At 32.7% G+C, this 24,283-nt stretch overlaps 1 protein-coding gene across 1 annotated transcript; it reads left to right on the top strand.

Moving 5' to 3' along the window:
* The first annotated feature begins 7,627 nt into the window (after nucleotides 1–7,627).
* On the top strand, nucleotides 7,628–9,213 carry LOC136200521 (uncharacterized). Its single transcript, XM_065990892.1, has 7 exons — nucleotides 7,628–7,672; nucleotides 8,114–8,162; nucleotides 8,276–8,325; nucleotides 8,417–8,466; nucleotides 8,722–8,737; nucleotides 8,810–8,861; nucleotides 9,074–9,213. Exons 1-7 carry the CDS (start codon nucleotides 7,628–7,630, stop codon nucleotides 9,130–9,132), a joined length of 321 nt encoding a protein of 106 aa, XP_065846964.1. The 3' UTR covers nucleotides 9,133–9,213.
* Nucleotides 9,214–24,283: the final 15,070 nt, after the last annotated feature.

Raw genomic sequence — 24,283 nt, 5'->3', positions numbered from 1 at the left:
TCAGGTCCACCAGGAGATAGTCTAAAAGAATGACCATAAACTCGGCTTGACTGTTCATGATCAGCAGTAATGAGTTGGGATGGGTGATGAATTGGGTCTGGTCCACCAGGAGATAGTCTAAAAGAATGACCATAAACTCGGGATGACTGTTGATGATCATCGGTAATGAGTTGGGTTGGGTGATGAATTGGGTCTGGTCCGCCAGGAACTTCTCTAAAAGAATGACCATAAACTCGGGTTGACTGTTGATGATCAGCTGTAATGAGTTGGGGTCGGTGATGAATTGGATCTGGTCCCCCAGGAACTTGATTGAAAGAATGACGGTAAACTTGAGGCAATTGAAGAGAAGGATTTGCATTAGAAACTTGCACAGTTAGAGCATGAAGAAGAATGAGCATCATAGCTCCTATTGTTGATAAAATCATACTGGATAAGTGTATTGCATTAAGATATCCAATTAGAGGGATATATATATACAAACACTGAAAATCTTAGAGGATCTGATATAAAACCATGAATTGCAAGTATACAGAATTTGAGTTTTATATTTAGCAACTTGGGTCAGAGGAGATTTGATCCCTTGAACCCAAACCAATATCACTACAAAAATAATAAGTTTTGGGTACAAATGATTTGAGACAAATTGTATTTTTAGTCCTTAATTCTAGTTTTGAAATTAACACAGAGGACAATTATATTTATTGTCTTATATGGTTCTTTAATCTAAAATGGGGGACAAGTTTAATTAATAGAATTAATATATATAAATTTATTAACATTAAAAGGACAAAATCGGATAAGGAGGCTTGGATCTTTTGATTTCAATGGAGCTTGGTAATTTCAAGAAAATTTTCTATATATCTATCTGGTTTTTTTCAAATAAAAATGGAAAAAAATCTTGATCGTGGTTTGTTGTATAGGTTGTTTGGGTACGGAATTGGAATACACTTGTTGCAGTCCAAGATCCAGAGAACCTACCAAAGAAAGGTGAAATTAATCTGAAAGATAATTATATTTCGTTCCAGGTAAGTGAATCAGGCGACTCATTTGTTAGCTTGGGTTTCGCTGTGGTTAGATAGACCTATAGTTGTATACTAGTGCAGGGTTTGGATTTTGGAATGTCAATTTGAACAATGTTGTCTCTAATATACTCTAAGTTAAGTTGGTTCTAATGAATTAGATAATCTCTGATGCAGGCATATGTTGCAATTTTAGTTAGAAAAATATAATATCAATAAGTATAAACATATGTGCTGTCTCTTTAGGAGTTCTGAATCATAATAGTTTTTTTTCAGTTGGAATATTCAAAATGCAATTTGATGATGTCTTTACCAATTGAAATGCATCAATTTATTTTGGGATAAGGTACCAAAATAGGCCTATGGTTTTTGGGGAAGTATCAATCTAGCCTCCACATACAAAATAGCACCAATATAGACTTAACGTTTTAAAAAAGGTACCAATTTAGGCCTTGATAACGGAATGAGACACGTCATTGATATTACTCTGTTATCGAGGCCTAAATGGGTACCTTTTTCAAACGTTAAGCCTATATTGGTGCTATTTTATACCTTAAGCCTAAATTGATACTTCCTCAAAAATCATAGACCTATTTTGGTACCTTATCCCTTTAAATTATAATAGGATTACTTTTTGGAGCTATATGAATATTGTTAAGGGAGGTGCTTACATTAGTGGATTTGTATTATGGTTGGCACTTAGTATACCAAAGGGAAAAGTTAAAAAACAATATTTGAATTTTCTTTTTATCTATGCTAGCAAAAACTAGACCTTGAATATATTTAATTATATTATGTGAACTCCAAGTTTGAAATGTGCAGGGAAATCAGGATCGTGAGGTGCAATATTCTTATTAGCTGTATAACTTGGGAGATTGTTTAAATTGGAAAATAGGTTAGTCTGAAAGTTTCTTTTTACTTCATAGCCATTTCACTTTATTTTCTTAGTTTAATTGGACTAATTTCATAACATTAGATGGTATGCTTTTTAAACACTCCTTTTATTGGATCATATCAACAACTCTAAGGGATTTACACTTGAGCACCTCTATTATCTTGCAGATGGTTTTCATGATGCAGGACGTGATAGGTCTTTCTTGCCACCGAACAACTATGAACAAATTTTGCCTTTTGATTCATATGAGGTCTTTCTTTCACTACAAGAAAATTGCTTTTTGGCAACAAGTATTGGCAACAACAGAAAAAGTTGTTGCCAAAAATGGACTTTCGCAACAATAAATTTTGTGTCGTTGGCAAAGGTTGTTGGTGTAATTTTTTTTTTACCTTTACTCTTCAAAAAAAATTGGCGGGTATGATTCGAGAGAAAGAAGTAACAATTTTGGCAACAATACATTTGTCGCTGTAAATGAGAACCTTTATAGCAACAACTGCATGTTGTTGCTGTAAATGAATGTATTTACAGTAATGACTATGTGTCATTGCTGTAAATGAAAGTATTTACAGCAACGACGACATGTCGTTGCTATAAATGAAAGAATTTATAGCAAGCGTTTACAACAACAGTAGAATGTTGTTGCGTAAAAGTAATATATTTTGGTAACAAAAATGTGGTTGCAAAAATGTTTTTATTAAACTAATAAAAAATAAACACATAATTTTTAATATAAAATGAATGAAATATTTTCAAAATAATATAATATATTCTCAAAATTATATAATTTAAATTGAATGAAAATATATAACATTCTATATTACTTTATATAAAATATGGTATAAGTATTAAAATAATATTTTAATACTTATATTTTTTTATTGTGAAATAATCATATTTCGAAACAATAGTTTTGTTGCCATTAATTTCTTTTCATTTTTCTTCCACAAATGTTTTGGGTGCAAATTATAAAATAATCATTTTTCGTAACAATAATTTGGTTGCTGAAAATAAATCATTTATAGCAACAATTAGATATTGTTGCGTATAAAATTTTCTTTTTAGCTACAACCTAGTTTGTTGTGAAAGAAAATTATTAGGCTAGTTAAAAAATAAAATATATTTAATATATATTAATCATATAAATATATTAATTATTTGACTAACTTTTACTTAATATATAGATATTGCTTAGTAGGCGTAAGTAATAAATATAATTATCAATTTTTATTATTTGGTTTTGATTATATATATATTATAAATTACAAATAATAATGATGATTATTATTATTTAGTTAAAAGTTTATATATATGTTATAAATTATAGTATAAATTTATCATTCTAAATATTAAAATTTTATTAATTGATATAAGGAAATATAAAAAAAATATTTGTACTCTTTTTTTTATGAAAAAACAATTCATATTAGTATGATTAGGTACAGAATTATTAAAGATATAAAGGGTAAATTTGTCTTTGCTGAAGGGACTTAATATCAGCTCTTAATCTGTTTTAAGTGGAATCCCAGCCGTTGATTTGGTTTTGATCAAAACCCTAAAATGTAAAAAGAATGAAAATAACAACTCTCACCGCCTCTGCCTCATTCATCTGCTGCTTCTTCCCCCTCATGCCTCTGATTCTTTCGCCTCCTTATGCGTTCATCAGATCTCTCCCGCCATTGCACAAGAGCGGGGAACCAAGAGAAGGCAGTTCTATTTGGACCTCGACGGACCCTGTTTCTCTTCGGCTCGCATTTTTATCACTTATTTCCAGATCATATTCTCAACATATCTGGATCCTCAATCCTGAGCGTAGAGTGAGCTATCTACATCATTTAAATCGCTGCAATCAGTTGCCTCATTCAGTTCCCATGTTTAAGAGTCACATTGTTAGTCCATTTTTTTTTCAGATGATTTGTTTTATATATTTTATCATCAGTACTGTGTTTACAGGTTTTAGCTTTTGATTCTCGAATTTGGAGGAGGAAAAATGAGAAGTACAATTTAGGGCTTAAACCAGTTTGGGTTTGACGTGTCTGGTTTTGATTTCACCACCGAATTTATTGAATTGTAAGTTAAAGATAAAGTATGTTGTTTGATATTAAAGTTCACATTTGGTTCTGTCTTCTGATATCTGATTATATGCACATTTGATTTCCTTAGATTTGGGATTCATTATATTCTTAGTATAACTCAACAACTCTAAAGCTTAATACCATAGGGCATTGCATCTTAAGATTCCATAAGTTGCCAAAAGTTAGAAGTTTGATTCATAAAGAGAATCAGAGAAATTCATTTTTTATAAGAAAACTACCTTTTGCATTGCTTTCGTATGAATTATACAATTAATCTGCCATTACAACATATTGTTTTGATTATATGATTTAGTTTAATGTTAGATGAACCAACAATTTCTTATGTGTTTTTTTTTTGTCATGGATGCAGATTGACTTCACTTAGCATATTATGAAGGTCTTCTTGAATCTTAAGGTATGTGTACTTATTGAAAATTTGATATGCTCAACCCTTGACCTCCGACACTGCTATTAGTATGCTAGCTTGACATCTTGAGTTGAAGTACATATTATGAAGTTCCTATTTTACCTGTGATTAATGGCTTCCCTTTGATGAATAAATTTTGTTTTTCGGTATGTTTAGAGCAAATAGGTCTAGTGATACAAATTGATATTGATGCAGAAAAAAGTACAAGAAGATAGGAAGAGTTATAACTTTTAAAATAGAAATCGATAGAACTGATAGAACCCAAAGGTTAAGTGTTAGATTTTTTGGCTCTGTTGTTGTTTTCACTGTCAAAAGGAAACCAAACCACCTTTCTTCTTTCTTTTGTACCATCAATGGAATATAATATATGGTTTCCTATATTTGTGTTTTTTATTTTTTCTTCTTTAATCATCTTATCTGATTTTAGTCTGTCAATCTGTAAAAGAATTCTGTGTTTGCTTGCATATTTTTTTTATATTTTTTTGAAATTGAATATTAGATACTAACTTCTATTAATTGTGATACTTAGAACAAATGCTCATATGTGAATAACTATTTCCTCAGATTACAATTCTTAATTCTGGTTATAGAATAGCTGATGAAAATGCTCAATTGTTCCTGTTTTCTATGGAATTTCTGTGCTCCTTTTTTTATTAAAATGGTTGATAATGTTATTAGGTATGGAGAGAAAACTGAGAAAGTAACACTATTGGATGATTGGGAATGCCCCAAGTGTAGAGGCATTTGCAATTGCAGCTTGTGCATGTAAGTTGTCTTTTTTTTTTAATTCAACTGTTATTTGCAACTTGTCAAGTGTTGTTGGCGAACCTCATAATACAAATTGTTTCAGGAAGAAAAGAGGCTGACACCTAATAAAAAAAATGTAATGTTTAGATCTTGTTACCTAATAGCTTGAATTTTGAAGTTAATTTGAATGTCTATAATGATCTGTGAATTTCGTTGAACAAATTCTAAGTCTCAACACTATTGGACCAATTAGTAATGTAAAATCAATGACCTAATAAGTTGCATGGTTCATGAAGATAATATATATTGATTGATCTCTCAATTAAGATGCATGAATTTTTTGAAATTATCCCTCAATTACCATATTTATATATTTGTTAGTTGATGGTACAAATTATTCAATGGTATTCTTGTGTGGATTTTGCTAAGATATTTTCAATTCTTTATTATATTCTTGAATTATTTGTATTTGTTGATATATATATATATATATATATATATATATATATATATATATATACCAAAATAGATCTAACGTTTTTGGGTAAGTATCAATTTAAGCTTCACATACAAAATAACACTAATGCATGCTTAAAGTTTAAAAAAGAGTACCAACTTAGGCTCGATAACGAAATGTGACAAAACATTCATACTTATCCGTTAAGTTCCGGTTTCTCACTCCATGTACAATTGATATATCTTAATGGAGTAATATGAATAATGTCTCACGTTTCGTTATCAATGGCTAAATTGGTACATTTTTTAAACGTTAATCTTATATTGGTACTATTTTGTACGTGGAGCCTAAATTGATACTTTCCCAAAAACCTTAGACATATTTTGGTACTTATCCTATATAAGAGTTCCCTTCAATCCAAATAAATTAATCAAAAACTCACAAATTTTAAATTTTTTGGGAAATAAAAAAAATTAAAATTTATGGTCGAAAAATTAATTTAGCAACGACAAATGTTGTTGCAAAACATAAAAATTTATAGCAATGACATGTGTTGTTGCTATACGACAAAATGTACAGCAACTACAGATATTGTTGCGAAAAATCAAAATGTATAGCAACGTTAAAACTTGTTGCGAAAGGTTACAATATATAGTAACGCCATTGTTGTTGCAAATGCCAAATTTCATTCTTCCCTATACGGCCTAAATTTGGCAACAACTAAATTTTTGCAACAAGCGTGTTGTTGCCAAACATATATTTTTTGCAACGATCGGAAAGTCGTTATGGAAACCCTTAGTAACGGAATGTATCATAACAAGCAAATGTTGTTGCAAAAAATTCAATTTCGTTGCTAAAAATATTATTCGCAACAACATGCTTCGTTGCGAAAAATCAAATTTCATGTAGTGTTTTGGGCAGGTAAATTGCTTTCTCTATTTTTTTTGCATTTGCTTGTTCAATGCAATAATCTAGAGCTAATGGTTAATTGTTTTGTTTTGAGAGAATTAAGGATAAAAAAAATTAGATGCAACTATTCTATTTCCTTAGGTTTTCGTCTCCCGATTGAAGAGATTAAGTGTTCTTGTAAAGAAAGGGAAGAAAGGCAACATGGTTTCTGTTGATCACTTCCTTGTTGGTCATTATTTGCTTCATGTTACAGAAATATATAGATGAGATGTTACAAAATGGTGAGAAGAATATACATTGATCTACCATTTTGTAAACCAATGTTCTTGTTTTGCTGTCATTTTAATTCCCCTCAATTGTTGTTTATGTTGACTTGCCTGATATTTGGTTCAGACATGTTATTGTAAACATGTTACTTCGAGATCTTCTGGTCATGCTTAAAACCCGTAAGTAGCTAGATCTGTACCAACTTATTGGCCACATTAACAGCCTCACCTCTTATTTTTTCAGGTTTTTAATTACATAAGTTAGTTATTCTAAAGTTTGTCAATTTCCATGCTATATGTGTGCAGGTCTTTGTAATGACTCATGTTCCGAAAAATGTCTTAGCTTCATTACTTTCTACTTCGTATCAGTCTCGATTAAGGTATGCTTGTTTCTCTAATGCAGAAATTTATGGATGCTGATGTTTCTTTACTGTCTATCACACTCTAATTGAAGTTTTGTCAATGATTTGGTCCTATTAAATATCCTAGAGCAGCAATATTGATTTGGTCCTATTCAATATATAATCACGTGAAATATGATGTTCAAATCACATTCTTCAGTAGAAGCTTTTATGTTTATAGTTTCTCTTTGCATTAACTGCAGTCCTAGAACCACGGCTGTACACATTTGTTATTTGTAAAGCCAAGTAGTATCTCTCTAACATGGACCATTAACATCTTACCTGTGATCTCGTTCACTATTATTCAGGAACGTTCTGCACCATATCTCTGCTCATCCATGCTCATGAGGAGATCCGCGTGATCAATCTCACATTTTGTATTAGAATGAAGACACTCAATTTTATCCGTTGTGCATGTTGCTTATATTAATAATATGAATTGTGAGATTGCAGAGAAGATTCAGTTTGCTTCTCTTGAGGTAGCATCTCCAAAATTCATGTCATTTATACAATTTATCAAACATTTCATAGGCATGGAAACTACAGACGAAAATAACAACTGAATTTCATTACAAGGTTGTGAACAATGGAGGCACCCGCGAGAATGACAACAACACAACACCATCCCCGGTAGGCTGCTCCAAATCTCTTATTCATTGTTTTTTTCTTTCTGTCAATTTGAGACTTAACTAACCAAATCATGCTTTATGTTACAAACCTTTTATAAGGCCAACTTGGATAGTTATTACCTATAGGCCAATTTTTCTGATTTTTCAATGGTCGATGATGCTCTCATCTTTCGAATTTGATTATTTTTTTGTTTGATTGTTCTAGTGGTGTTTGTTTGTGTCTGTATTTTGATTGAGTTGCTGGTACTAGGGTAGGTCTCAACAACTTGGGGATTTTGGTTGTTGCAATAGCATTTGGGGTTTTCTAGATTCATCCATGAAGAATTCAACATATTTGAAGGTGCATTCTCTGTTTGAAACTCAATTCATTTTTGTCTAACATGGTGATGAATTGAAAATGTTCACATAGTGCTTTTTTTCACCTTTGTTGTTTGATCGTGACTTGATTTTCAGTGGCAAAGCATGTTGTTGATTTATGTGCAGCTCCTGGTGGCTGGAGTCAGGTATACTTGATTTCGATGATGCTCTTGTATTGCATTATATAGTACTTGGCTATTTGATATCAGAAACGCTTATAGAAATGTGCAATTGCAGGTTTTGAGTTGTAAATTATATCTACCAGCTAAACTTTCACAAGATTCAAGGTTGGTTATTTTTTCTATAATTCTGAAATATATGCTTGAATCGAAATTAAAACGCCATTCATCTTCTCTTCCAATTTTGTGTCCTGATATTGCCTTAACTTACAATTGCCAGGGCTTGTTTTAAACTTCAATTTTATCATCTGTCTTGATAGTTTGACCAGACCTTAACCTCCAATTTTATATACACATTATGCGTACATTGGAATTGTGATTCCTTTGTTAATTTGATGTTTAATTGTTGTATGCTGATTGCAGGCTTTGGAAATCCAAGGTAAACATACATTTCATAACAGTTAATTTGCTCTTCTCTATGCAGCTCTGGGTAACCTGGTTGTTGTAGCAGGTTGTTTTGCAGTTGGCTCCTTCTTTGCAGCAGCAGCCGTTCAAAATCATAGGTATGTAAACTCATGTGTTGTTTGTTTCTCTTTTGTTTATTCTGTTGTGCATCCCTGATATTCATGCTTTTAAGTTTTATGTTTTGTTTCTGCTTTTATTTTCAATAGAACACTTGTTTTAATCATGCATAACTTTCTCTGCGAGTGTTGATCCTACCATTATAGGCATTAGCAAATCTGTTGCAATTAAACGCTGCAGTATGGAATTTCAGGATGTAGATACTTTAAGACAGTTTCGTCTCTTTCTAAAACATTTGTATTTCCTAATTAAGGATGAATGCTATAATTTCAACATAAGTTTCTGCGACATTTTATAGGAGCTCTCTTCAATCCAAATTGCATATTTATTTCATTTTATGGTTTGACAAAATTTTGGACAGAATATTTAAGGACCGATATTGTCTCCTTTGCATGGGGACGACAATTGTCCTTTAATTTGTAGACAAAAAATCATCCCGTAAGAATAGGGACAAAAGTTGTCTCGTTTATATGGAGACGACAATTGTCCATTTCTTTGAAGACAAAAAATAGTCCTCCAAAGATAGAGACAAAATTTGTCTCCTTTGTATGGGGACGATAATTGTGCCTAGAAAGAGGGACGATAACCGTCCCTCAAAATGAGGACGACATTTGTCCTTATTCTTAGGGACGACAATCGTCCCAAAAAATGAGGACGATATCATATTTTTGTCTCCTATAGAATAGGGTACGCTCGCATAGGGGACGAAACCAAGGGACAATTAAAATTGTCTCCAAAAGCAAAGGGGACAATTTTTCTTATTTTTGGGGACAATTTTAATTGTCCCCAATAATCGTTTTTTTTGTAGTGTATTTTCACTTGGACTGGATTTGGGTTCCATGTTTTCTAACAATCAAACCCATAGATAACCAATATTTTCACTTGGACTAGATTTGGCTTCCATGTTTTCTAACAATCATACCCATAGATAAGTTTGAGTGGGTAGCTTCATTTTGGTTGCAAAAAAATTAAATTCACTTAACCCAATTCAAAATCTTTTAGTGATAGAAATTATATTTAGCATCTTGTTTTCTTTCATGTATAAACTCTTTTAGTGATAGAAATTTAAAAATATATAAGGACAATTTTAAAATTTCAATGTTATTTTTGTATTAGGAAGTAAATTAACACCATCTTCCAAAAATTTGATTCTAAATCTATTTAACAAATTTTAACTCATTAATAATATTATATTGGATTTTTGTAATGTTTTCGTAAATCACGTGTAATTTTACTATCTCTATAAAAATGACATGTCAAAATATGAGATGTTCAATTTGTTGCGAGTGAATCCTATTAATAGTTAATCATATTTTATTTTTCTGATTAATATTATTAGCTTTTATTGCATTATATTGTGTAAGGGTTGATTTAAAAAAATTATTAACAACCTCAAAATGAATTTTTTCAAGAATTAAAATTTTTTAGTATCACATTTACTATGAAATAATATTTTTTATTTTTTTCGCTTTCTCTCAAGTGTAAACATTAACTTTCTTTTAATCACCAGACAATGCATAAATTACATCAAAACTAAAAAGTTGAAGAATTAAAATTCTTTAAAATATGCTCTTTAAAACATCCTCTTCAAGAAGTCCATCATTTCACAAGCATGCATATCTATGAACTATTTTTTTACATCTATATAATGTGTAAAAGTTAATCAATGAAGTCATGTTATAGTTATCCGCGAAGTTCTGTGGTTAAATTGCATGTTTGAGTGGTGATCAATTTATTTTTTATTCATTAAGTCATTATAAATTAAACTGTTGATTAATTATTTTTAAATACATTAAGTCTCTATTTTTTAAATGGATATACTAAGTCTTGGATTAATTATTTTTTTTCAATATATTAAGCCCTCCCGTAACAATTCATTTATGCCAGAAATTCAAACTCGGTTTAGCATGCATAAACTGTACAAGTTATGGATACAAATATGCACAAACTCAATATTTTTCTAAAATAAAATGTATGTGCCACAAGCTTTGATTGGTTTGCTAGCATGTGAGACAGAAATGTACAAGTTATGGATACAAATATGCATTGAAAGATGCGGCAAAATACTACTGTGATATCAGCAAATGTTCCAAAAGTCTTTGGAATTTGGATATGCATAATAAAACCAAGATATTATTTTTAATTGAAGTTATTATTATTATTTGATAAATTATTTTTAACGAATATTATATTAATTCTCTTCCAATCATTAAAGAACTAAACCACTTCAAAGGGAATAACATTCTAATTTTATATTGAACCACACAAAATTAAGAAATAGTCATTTATTTGGATTCTCACACTACAAGAAAAAGGAGTAATAGTAAGAAAAATTTAATAAGGGTCTAAAATTCACTTATAAAAAATACTTTTAATAAGCACAAATTCTATTATTATTTAATAATAAGCAAAACCTTTTTTGATTTACTTTTACCAAAAAAAACCCCTTATTAATTCATTCTAAAGTAAAACCCCTTTATTTTCTATTTTAATATTTAAATTCAAAACCCCTTATAAATTCTAATAAAAAAATTAAATACTTATTAATTATAGTAATAACAAGTTAATCACTTATTAATTTCTTTTGCTTTTAATGCCCTAAATTTTCCCCCCATGAATTTTCATTTCCCTCCCAAACTTTTGGTTCTCTCCCTCTTTTCTTTTTGTTCCCCCCAAATTAAGGGTCATTACCCTAACCCCATGGCTGCTGTTCTTCTTCCGTCAAACACAATGACTGATGTTTTCTCCTCTCTTCGCCACTCTCCATGAACGTCAATTTCCTCTCTTGGCCGCTCTCTATGAACGTCATTCTCCTCTCTTGGCCGCTCACCTCCTGCCTCAGTTCGGTCTCACTGCTAAGGTTTCTTTCTTTCTTCCATTTTTGTAATCGTTCTCCATGTATGTTTGTGTTTTCTGCGAATATGTTCTATTGATTGCAGGTTAAGAGAAGGAAGTCACAGAATGTTAAGTCCAAGCAAAAACATATCCACATGGAGTCTCGAGAACCTAATCACAGTATCCAATTTGTAAAAACTTTAAACGTCTCTTCTTTTTCTTTCTTATTCTTGAGCTATTTTGCTTATTGATTCTACATACATTTAAACTTTTATTTTGATTAGATTCGATTTAATCTTTGTTTGGTGTTTATTAGTTGAAAAATGAGGTTTCCCCTCTTAATTCATGCTCATTATTTATCTTAGATGCTTTAATTTTAAGGTTTTCTTCTTGTTTTCTCTTCCTAAGTTTGTAAGTACATGGAAGAGGTGGAATAGTGTTTTAGGTTTCAGCAGTCAGATTGGACTTAGTTTTTCAAAATTGAAAATGAGTGCTGGAATTGTTTTTGGCTTTTTACATGGTGTTATGTATAAAGTGGAATACTGGGAGACTTCTTACAAGGATTGAGGTTTGTGTGATTGATTTGATTGTGTTCATGTTTTTGCATAGAGTGTCAAAAGCAGATTCTGGGAGTTGGATTTAGCAAGGATTGCAGGCTTTCCTCCCTAAGGCTAGGCTAATAAGCAGAGTTAACAACTTCAAGGAGTTAAAAGAAAATATTAATTTAAAATTCTTCAAATTTATTGCTTTCATTAGTTGACCATGTATATACTCTGAATTTTATAACCAAATTATGTATAACACATGAAATGCACAGAATGTGTTGATGCTATACTATCGTATAGATTATGTTTTCTATAAAATCCAGTGGTAATTGCTCATGTATCTATTTTCTTATTGTTTTTTGCTTTCGTCTGGTTTCTAACTAGAGGATGGAGCAAATGTCTTGCAGTGACATTAATATATGGATTCCTTCTCTTAATTTGTTATACGGCTTATATCTGCAGTTATTTTTGAAGAGGCTTACGATTGTTCATATGCCTCCACCTATGGTGGGGCGTGATGTTCATACACCCCACCTGTGGTGGAGGCATATTCTTCACATGCCCCGATACCGAAAATTTGATTTTTAAAAAATCATTCGATTTTACTTATAACAATCGTAAATAAAACATATTTTTGAACAAAATTATGTATCATTAGTCATTTCCCATGTTTTTTCTTTACCAAATTAGTCCGGATTAGATTTTGGAGAGTTTTGTGTTTTTTGTGTTTTTGAGAGGATTTGAAAATTTGAGAACATGAGTGAATTTGTTGAAAGGGCAAATTCGTCTTTTCACGGGGCTAGGGGTGGGAAATGGTGGCTAGATTTAGTAATCCACAATATAAATTATAATTTATATTAAATTAAATGAATTCTGGAAACTATTGTATGTGTATAGTCTCAGGGTTCAGAATATTATACTATATAATAATTTCAACCATTTAATTTATTATATATTAAATCTAAAGCTAACTTATAATCAGATACAATTAAATTATACTAACTAATAATTAATAAATATAGTTTCTAATTAAATTTAACTTAGTTCGATCGGTTCGGTCAATTCGATAATTTTGATTTAAAAACCGAACCGACCGAATTTACCGAATTGTTATAAAAAATAAAACCAAAACCGAACCTAATAGATCGAAAAGCCGAACCAAAAAACCGAAATGCTTCGGTTCGATCGGTTATTTCGGTCCGGTTCGGTTTTTGAACACCCATTGTAACTCTGATTTATTAGTCATATTGTTATTTTTTCTAGTTTTTTTATATTGATTTTTAAAAATAATATAAAATATAAAAATTAACTAATCAGAAATTAGAATAAAAGAAATGAAAACCTAATATAAACATTGTTTTGTTAACAACAATTGCATCCGGTATTCTTCATCCAGAAGACATATTGATGGGCAATTGTTATTGTTACTTGGTCCGCTTTTGAATTTATGAAAAAAACCCAACCTTAGTCTTCAATCCACGTCGGGTTGGGTTGGTGTGTGGACTCTATATTTTTTATTGAAAAAATAATAATATTTATTGTTATTATTTTTAATAATTCGGATTTAATTGTTTTTTATATTATTAAATTCCTTTTCTCCTAACGTTTCTTCAATGGTCATGGTCAATGGTCATAGTAAATCGAAACTGAGCATTTATAAAGTGCAGACAGAAACAAGTTGGTACAATGCAATTTGAATTCGTACGATGCAATTTTCTTTAAGTCATTGTTTTATGTTATTTTTTAGTATTTTATGAGCGTTTTGTACTTAGTTTTCATTGTATTTTACCTTATTCTCGTCTTAATTGGAGTTTGGAGTAATTTTAGAAATTACTTGATGAGCTGCTATTCCAAAATTAGAAGGAAGAAATCAAATCTAGCTAAACCCCAAAACCTTCCTTACTAAATTCTAAATCAATTATGGCAAGAAAAAGAAACATCCTTGAAGGTTATGGAGATATAAATCTGCCTAAAAACACTCCAAAACCTTCCTTGGTCAATTCCAAATCAAATATGGCAAGGTAAGGCAACAACATTAAAGACTATAGAGACAATTTAGGTGGTTTTTATGTAAATATGTGACCCAAAACTCCTATAAATAGGGACCTTATTGCTAGTTAGCTCCTGACACCATTTTTACATCGTTTGTAGCTTATTTTCATTCACTTTACCTTTCAGTTTCACTGGTTCTTAGAAATTATTTTCTTTATTTCAGTTCTACTTCTCTTTTAGTGTCGCAAAGGTTAAACTAATCCATAGTTTAGACCTTGCAAAGCTAGACTTTGGTTTGCATTCACCTTGTGTACTCAAGTACTATTATATTGACGTTCTTATTTTCTTTCATCTTTATCTTCTTCCATTTCTAAGATTTCAATTTTAGTATATTTGAGCATGAGTTCCCTAATTCTATTTCTACGATGCTTACATGTTTTAGCTCAATCATGAGCTAAATCCACATGGGCTAGGATGAAGGTAAACTTAGCCTAATCAAATATGAATTTTTAATGAGTTTTAATATTGTGTTGTAAGAACTTAGCAAAAGAATTAAGTGACAACCATTGCTTTATCTCTATTTGAAAATACACTTTTACCCTTGTACAATTTACCTTATTTTCTGTCATCCTCTATCGCTCTCATCAATTTCTCTCAACCATAACTTACTATTTTCTTTCAAAATACAATGAGATAATGTAAAAATTATTTACCCTTGCTACATAAAAAACAATGAAAGCCTAAACAAAAGTAGTTTATGCATGCTTGTATTAATATCAATTTCAGATACCTAATGTAAAATCCTCTTGTGAATTGGCACTTAAAGAATTGAAAAATTGAAAATAATTATCTATCTTAGTGTTATATTTTTTAAGAACACCTTAAACAAAACATAGTTGTCAAATCCAGATTCATGAATTATGACTCATTCATCCAATTGTAAGATTGGGTTCAAATTTATAATATTATATATATATATATATATATATATATAAAATTTACCATGATATGCTTAATACTATCAAATATTAATCTAGAGTGAGTTTAGTAGTTTCTGTCGTTGAAGTTCTTAATGAACAATGTGGAAAATTATGAAGATAATTTGGTTCTTATCGACTGTTGTTGCACGATGACAAAGTGCACACGTTCTCTAAATGGGCTCGGATAGGATGGAACTTGTGTATTGAAATTTAAAAATCATGTTCACATGTTTTGATTTGTTAATTAATTATATTAATCTTGTTTCTTATTCTTTAAATTTGTTATTGGTTCTTTTTCCACTAATTTATCTCATTCCTTGATTAGAGTTACAATTTTCTTAAATAACAATATAAAATTTGGGATAAGGTAGATTGGCTGCCCTATAGATCCTATTCAAGATAGAGCTGAATCGACCTAAATCATACCATTCCAATTGTGAATTGTAAGATTATGTGATAATTTGGATTGACCTTATAGATTTCGCTCGAATTATAGTTCAATGGGTTCGAATCCTGAATCATAAAATTCTATTAATAGTGAAACAAAGTGACGTTTTACTTGAATTGCACTTTTAGAGAAAGTCCTGAATAATAAGCTTTTGTTTCGTCATGAGGGGCTTAATGTTACCAAATATGAACGATTAGGTGCCTCGGGATGTCTGGAAACCAAATTACACTTCTAGCCATTACTTATTATTATTACTTTTTTAATATTCTTAAAGAAAGTATACTGATAGTAGCTATTGATACAATTTCTTGGTTTTTAAGGAAGTAGCAGCCAAGACATATATTTAGTTATACTAGAGAAGAAGAAAGCAGATAAAAAAGGAAAAAGAACAACTTGATGCTCAAAATGATTGGGTTCCCAAGACAATGATGAAGCATGTCTTGGCCAAACCATATACCGTGTATTATGAAAGGAGACTAGCAGGCAACCTTCTACCACAGAAGAAGTAAGAAGATGAAGAAGGAAAATGAACAACTTGATGCTCTAAAGAATTAGGTTCTAGATACACTAGTGAAGCCTGTCCTGGCCAAACAACATATTATGTATTATGAAAGGACACCGCCAGGACAGACTTCACATGTGTCTCTGAAACCCAATTTTTTTGAGCACCAAGTTTTTCTTTCTCCTTTTTCATCTGCTTACTTCTTCGCTCGTAGAACTTAAAACTTTGTCCGGGTGCTGAGTTTCATGTCACTCTCCTTTTATAATACACAATATACAATTACCAAGGACAGAATTTATCAGTGTCTCTCGAACCCAATTCTTTTAAGCAACAAGTTGTTCATTTTCCTTCTTCATCTGCTTACTTCTTCTTTAGTAGAACTGAATATCTGTATGGATAGTACTTCCCTGGAAACCATATCAGAATGACCAGCTATCAATATAATTTCTTTAAGAATATTAACAATAATAATAAGTAGAGGCTATAAGTAATGTTATCAGAACCGGATCAGATATCAAACCGGATTTATAACTGGGTCATGGGTCACTTGGTCGGACCATATGACTCGGATTGGTCGGACTAATAAATAAATAATATTTATATATTAAATATATATAATTAATTTAAAATTATTTTTATAAATTATATATAAACCAATATATGGCATGGCATATTAATAATAATAAATTTTTTTGAAGAAACTAATAATAAGAAATAGAATATAATAAGAAGTTAAGATTATGTTGTTAAGAAAAAATAATAAGAAGTCAAGCATATGTTAAAAAAAAAAGTTTAAGAAATAAAACACTGAGTAAAGAAGTCTGATGGAAGGTCCAACTAAAAATTTGAGATAGAAAGTTTCCCACATCGGAATAATAAATCAAGTCAAGATAGGTGCTCCATATATATATAGTTTCAATACCTCTGTTAATCTTGTGCGCATGAAATTATTGTGCGCATGAAAGACATTGATTGTATTTCCTACACTGATCAAGAACAAACTTGTTGACGCTCAAATGAGGTTCTCCTTCATAAGCTCCAACAACTTGATGAATCTTCTCCATCAATTTTGCGCTCATGTAACTGTTTTCAGGCACCCGTATCCCATGAAATCCACCATTTATAGTCAGTGGAGGCATTTGAACAATGGGAAACCTGTTAAGAACTTGAAGATTGTGAATGTATCCCTTTTTCTTTGTTGGAGCACTAATATGTTTTGAATCAACAAATTATGACTTCACTTCAAATAAGAAACTTCGACAAACAATGTCAAGTTTTTTATATGAAGTGAGGTCATAATTTGGTAATTTGAAACATATTAGTGATGCAGTGAGGAATAGGGGATACCGTCACAATCTTCCAATTCATAACATGTTTCCTCTTGTTCAAATGCATCCACTGACCATAAATGGTGGCCTTTATGGGACACGAGTGCCTAAAAACGATTATCGGAGCGTGAAATTGACCGAGAAGCATTAGTCAAACTGATTAATATAAATCACTTGGTAACTCATTCTAATATATGGTTTTAAGATTGATACAGTTGCGTACCATTTAACTATACTGAAAGACTTGTTCCCAAGAGGCATAAATATGTTGTCTATACGAGAGGCAGAAGTTTCTCTTCACCGGCTAGATATTAGACTAAAGAATGTAGTGTCAGTTGAGCAGCAAAAAGTCAATAGAAACGTAATGAGGTGTTGGTGGGAGCAAACCAACCAGACCAGCAATTTGATAGACTTAGAAGATGTCCAATATTTAAAGGAAGACAAAATTAGTGCAACTAATTCAATCATTTTGAGGATTGGATGTAACAATCTTGCCGGTAGCAATAGATTTCATCCTGATAGTTTAGAGGGTAAAGAATCATCCTTTTCTTGGCCTTATTCTAGCTCAAACTTTTTGTTGGCCTATTATTGGTAATACTTCGTAAAGCGATAGTGATGCGCATTTTACGTATACGTGCATGTGAAGGCAAGTATACCTTAATCGTGTATCAAGTAATAAAGTGAAATTAGAGTATCATTCCTGCGAGGATGGTGATTATAAGTACTAATAGCTTTGCTTACTGTCTATTATTTAAACAATCAAAGTGTAAAGTTGCTTGGACAACCAAGTTAAGACTTAAGCAAGAAATGAAATGAAAGTTATACAAATTAGGTGAAGCTTACTTATAATGAAATAAACTAAGGCTTCTAGCTTCACTTAACTCCTTTGCTTGGTAATAACACTTGACTTTTTTAAGTTGTTTTATCCTTTTTAAGATGGCGATTCTTCTTATTAACTAATAGATTCTCGAGATTGGTTCTAAACTCTCGATTAATTACTTTACCTTGGTGCGCTAAAGTAATTAATCTAGAGAAGCATTAAGTTTTATTAATCCAAACTTTTTTAACCTACTTTACCTTGGTCCGGCTAAAGTGATAGACTTAGAAGATGCCTTTTTTTAATTTGTAAACTTTCTCCTCCTGTCCTTTGACTATAAAACCTTTTGGCTTCCCAACAAAAAATTCTTCACAAAGATAGCCATTTAGAAAGGCTGATTTAACATCCAATTGGTAAAGCTTCCACCAATTTTGTGCAGCCAAGGCCAATAACATTCTAATGGTGTACGACCATGTAAAACCCGCCAGCAGGCAACCGAACGAGAGCGAGGGATATTCTTCCCCTAAATAAACCGCTACCATTTGGACGTCTGAACCGAGCCGAATAGTGTAGAGTATAAACCCTTAAATGTGAGACGCCCTTTAGAGCTAGGTTCCCAAATAGAAACGTCACTTTCGTCGAGGCCACGGTGGACTTATTCAATACGGTCTTGTATTTCTATAGGAAGCTGATCAAGGCATTCCAAGGCATCCCCTGAAAGGAAATCCTCTACAGATTCAGAAAGACGCCGTTGAGTTTTGATTGGTATATTCAGCTGGTCCGCAACTGATGGTTTTATCCAAAGCCCAGTCCAATATTTAAGACGTGATCTGCTCCCAATCCACCATCGCGTGCTGTTATAAATGACGATATACATAGATTTGCATAACGACCATACAGATGACAGAGACACGCAAATCCTAGGCAGTCCCGACACCATAAAAAACTGTCGTTTCAACAATTCAACCACAAATCCATTCCCTTGTATCAGACCTTTCCCAACAACGCTAAGTTGAACAAGCCAAATTTTTTCATCCCAAGGCCACCCTCATCAACCCGAAGAAAACAAATGTCCCATTTTACACTTATGATTTTGCTTTGGTCTATGCAACCCATCCAAAGAAAATTCTTAACAGATTTATTAAGCCGTCGTATGATACTAGTTGGCCATTTAGAAATAAAGAACAAGTGAACAATTGATCCAGTAACAACTAATTTAAAAAGTGACAGACGACCCGCTAGCGATAGGGCATTACCTTTTCAATTACTGAATTGGGAGAGAAATTTGTCAGCCAGATTACGAAAGTAGCATGCTCTCGGAGCTCCTTTGAACGGATTGTCTATAGAACGAAAGACGTGCCTCCCAAAATAGACACTAGATTTCCCCCAACGGACCTCCTGATCAAAGATACTGCCATAGAACTGAAACACGTCCTTCAGAGCTTTGACATTACGCAAGGTAGCCTTGCCAAAAACCAACATGTCATCCGCATATAATAAGTGTGATGAGAAGGAAGTATTACTAGTATAATCCATCGGGAGAAGAAATCCTCCGCCAGTCCAAACAGAATAGGAGAGAGTGGATCCCCTTGTCTGACCCTAGAACAACCAAAATAACCGTTAGCAGATCCGCCAATCAAAACCGAGATGTGTGATGAGAGGATATTTAGAATCCAGTCCCTAAATTGTAACGAAAATCCAAAAGTCTCAAGCACAACCAATAAGAAATTCCTGTCTAAGGTGTCAAAGGCCTTCCTAATATCAATTTTCAGCGCCATATTCCCCTTAAATTCGCGCTTGTCAAGCATGTTTATACCTTTAGAGGCTGCCGCGAATAAGAAATTCCAGTCTAAGGTGTCAAAGGCCTTCCTGATATCAATTTTCAGCGCCATATTCCCCCCAAATCCGCGCTTGTCAAGCATATTTATACCTTCCGAGGCTGCCGCGATATAGTGCTGCACACTACGACCATGTACAAAACCAAACTGATTAGCCGATACAATCCGGGAGGCAATAGTGGCAAGCCGATCCGCTAGGATCTTGGATATAATCTTAAATGAGAAATTGCTCATCACAATTGGTCTCAAATTTTCAGTTCTATTGGCGCCCTAAGATTTTGGAAGCAGAGCCATCAGGTTAGAATTAGTTTGTCTTCTGTTTCTCCATAACAAAAGTGGCGTGGAATTGACGTGGGCACGACTTAGCAGACTTTGCCTTCTGCCTAATTATCAACAAATGGAATTCATGTGAAGTGGCGTGCACAGCCTTGTGTCCTACCTCAACAACAATTAGTTTGTTTATTTTAATTAGTCATGCTCCTACGCCAATAACAATTATTTATTTTATTCTCTTTTTAATTTTAATTAGGCAAATTACCCATTTTCCATTAGCTTACTCTTTCATTCTTTAATTGTTTGTAAGGACTATTATGCCCATAGCTAATTAGATTTAGGTTAGGTATTTAAGCTTTGTTTTCGAGGTTGTACGGCAGCCAACGTTTTTTTTTTTGAAATTAAATTCAGGATTTGTTCTCTTGAGATTCAAGTGAGGGTTTCTCTTGTGTTCTTTGGGGCACTACAACTGAACAATTCAGAATCGAATCCTTGTTAGTTAGGCTAGGGATTGGGTCTTTGCAACTCCGTTTTACACTGGTTTTCTTCCGTCTCAATTTATCATTCGGATTTTTATTCTTGGTTGTTGGAGATTGGGATTGGGTCTTTGCAACTCCGTTTTACAAAGGGTCTTTTCTATCCAATCCTGATTCGTTAGCTTTCTTGGAGATCAAATCTAGTTGTTGGGTTTTCGAGGCACCGTTCCTCAGTTATAGATATATATATATATTAAAAAAAAACTATAAAAATTTGAGTCTAAATACAGTTGTAGAAGGTAAGGGGTGCCAATGCACCTTGACTCTCAGAAACCATCTCACATTTTGAGGTTTCATTTTTTTTAAGTTATAGTCTTATGGATTTTATGTGATAAACTTATGCCGTAAAGGAACATTAATACGACAACGAAGACATAGTATATTATCAGTGCGTACTAATTCATATTCAAGTGGATTTAGGATTCAGGTTCTATCAAAAAATTGTATTATAAAATTTTATCCAATACAACCATTTTTTGTATTAAATTGATTTTCAACATTTCCTGTTGCAGATATATCAATATATTTATCATCATTATGCATTTTCACGGTGACTTTTGAACCACTCAACTAAATTAGAATCTGTATATATAAATTCTTCCAAATGCATTTTCAATTCTACAAGCCCACAAATGTAAAATAAATTCTCAAATTATTAAGAATTTGTAAATTCATCATCATATCATTATCACTTTATTCATCAATCATAGAGTTAATAAAAAACTCAAGCTTCAAACAATTATTCAAAACATCACCATGTCAAAATAGGAAAATAAGAGATAAATATAGAGAGAAAACCCGTTTGCAGCGTAAGCAAAGCCGGGATTTCCAAGCTTGTAAGCAGAGAGCAATAGAAATTAACCTCTACTGCACTTCATAAGCTTACGGGCCATCCTGTCAACATCGTTAAAGTATATTTGTTGGCCCAAAAAATAAAATAATTATTTTTATGTATATAAAATGCTTGGGTTATGTTTTTAGGATATAGTTTATATTTTCTAGAAAATAATACACGTGTAAACTAACCTCCAACCCATGAGAGAGTCCGGCACCACGCGGGGCGTGTCCTCCATACGCGGCGCGTAAACAAGGCGTCCGGAGAAATCAAACGTCAGAGACTCAAATACGCAGTGCGTCCTTCACTTTACGCGGGGCGTACTTGCCAATACGTCATGCGTAAGACGCATCCGCAGAGTATTCCAAGATCAGAAGCGCCAACACGCAGGGCGTATCCGCCAATACGCAGGGCGTACTCCTTTACGCGGGACGTGACACCAGAGACGCCACGCGTAAACATCATCAATGAAACGCATAAGGCCCAGGAGCCACAACACGCAGGGCGTAGTAGGACATACGCGGGGCGTATCGTCTCTTCCGGAAGCAGTCAACGACAGTTGAGGAAGTTAAGTTAGTTGGTTAGAGTTAGTTGGAGTTAGTTGAGTTAGTTGGTGAATAATTACCAAAATACCACTGAATAATTACCAAAATGCCACTCCAAAATACTATAAATAGACCCCTCCCTTCATTAAAAATCACACTCAACACATATAAAACCCCTCTCTAAAGGTTACTCTCAATGCTCTCTTTTTAGTTCTTAGTTCTTAGCTCCAAGTTCCTCAAGTTCTTCAAAGTTCTTCCTTTCGTTCTTCATTTTTCTTAGTTTCAATCCCTTTTTTAGCTCTTCTTCAGCTTTAATCCAAGTTTCAATAGCCTCTTTCCAAGTCCTTTCCAATTCAATTTAGCATTCCAAGCCTTCAATTTGCTCAATTCCTAGCTATAATTCTGTTTTCAAATCAATTTTCCAGATTCGTCCAAGTATTTTCAAAGCCCGATTCCGTCTGTTTAAAGTCATTTTTTGCTTTCAATCCCTTCGACAAAGTTGTTCCTAACGTCCTGAAGTTCGATCTAGTTTATTTATTTGCCCAATTCCGTGCCCAGAAACTCTAGTTACAAGCCGATCTTTCCAGCCCAAATTCTTTTAGACATTCAGTTTCCAGAATTTTCCAGATTCGTCCAGTTATTTTCAACTCCCAATTTCGTCTACTTAACATCCGTTTTAGCTTTCGATCCCTTATAGAAGTTTGTTCCTGACCTCCTGAAGTTAAATTTAGCCTATTTACTCGTCCAATTTCATGTTCTTAAGCATCCAAACGAGCCTCCCGAAGTTGAGGGTTAAATCTGCCCCATTTGCCTACCAACGTTTTGCCATTGCCAAGATCATATACCGTACGGACCCGACCGGCTGCAGCTCTCCGAGGACCTCGCACCAACACCAAAATTCAACATCAATCCGAGATAGCTATTGTGGCTCCGAGTTTGTTGTTGAATTCCAATTTAATTTAATTGCACTTCAATTCCTTGTATTTGATTTGTCCTTCCAATTCAATTGAATTAGCTATATGTTTAGTATAGAAGTTCTTCAATTGTAATTCATTTCCAGTTTCATGTTTCAAACACTTATTCAATCAATAAAATACCAATTTTCACCAAATCTTGTGTCAATTTCGCATCTTTCAATTTCTTTATTTTTCACGTCTTCAATTTATTCACATTAGCTTAAATAAAACAATTTATCTAGCAAAGTTTCTATAACGGCGCTAGAGACCCAAGAGGGACTTTTTCAATCCTTGCGTCCCTCTCCAATCGCTTCGATTAGATTTCAAGTTTTGGCGCGCAAATTCCATAAACTTAACCATTTTAATTGAGAAGTAATCTTCTCTGGCACGCCCGCACCCTAACCACACGTGACAATGTTGAAATTAGCATATTTCGAAAATATCGCTAACAATTTTTGGCACGCCCAGTGGGACCTTTGTTTTAGGCTTTTGCCAAAAATTCCAATACATTTTTTTCTAACACGTCCAAATTTTTCACAACACTCTGTTTTTCACTTGTTTTTTTTTCGCCCCACTTCACTTACCAAAATTTATTAGCTAACGCTAACAATTTTTGGCACGCCCAGTGGGACCTTTTGTTTTTTTATTTAGGCTTAGCCAAAAATTTTAAAACCTTTTTTTTTACACTCAACTTTTCAATTTAGCTTATTATTCTATGCTCTTACTTTATACAATTTTACCTATTCGCTTCATTTACTTGATTTTCATAATAAATTTTGTTCAATCATTTTTTCTATTTATTCACGGAGAATGCCTCTGAATATCAATAGGTGCAAAGCAATCAAACCATGACGAGGACATCATACGAAGATGCAAGGAATGCTACGATACCAGTGTATTTTGGTGGTTTCAATCGAGATCGACATTTCACAATAAGTACAATCGGATTGTGGGTCCATTGGTACACCGTCTT

Source organism: Euphorbia lathyris, chromosome 7 (genome assembly GCF_963576675.1).
Source record: "Euphorbia lathyris chromosome 7, ddEupLath1.1, whole genome shotgun sequence".
Classification (NCBI taxonomy): domain Eukaryota; kingdom Viridiplantae; phylum Streptophyta; class Magnoliopsida; order Malpighiales; family Euphorbiaceae; genus Euphorbia; species Euphorbia lathyris.
Note: the sequence above shows the minus strand (reverse complement) of the source record. Positions and strands in the feature narration are given on the sequence as shown.

Coding starts and splice junctions, on each gene's coding strand:
- LOC136200521 (XM_065990892.1), top strand. CDS start 7,628: ATGAATTGTGAGATTGCAGAGAAGATTCAGTTTGCTTCTCTTGAG. Junction 7,673..8,113: donor TTCAGTTTGCTTCTCTTGAG/GTAGCATCTCCA, acceptor TTGTTGCAATAG/CATTTGGGGTTTTCTAGATT. Junction 8,163..8,275: donor AGAATTCAACATATTTGAAG/GTGCATTCTCTG, acceptor CTTGATTTTCAG/TGGCAAAGCATGTTGTTGAT.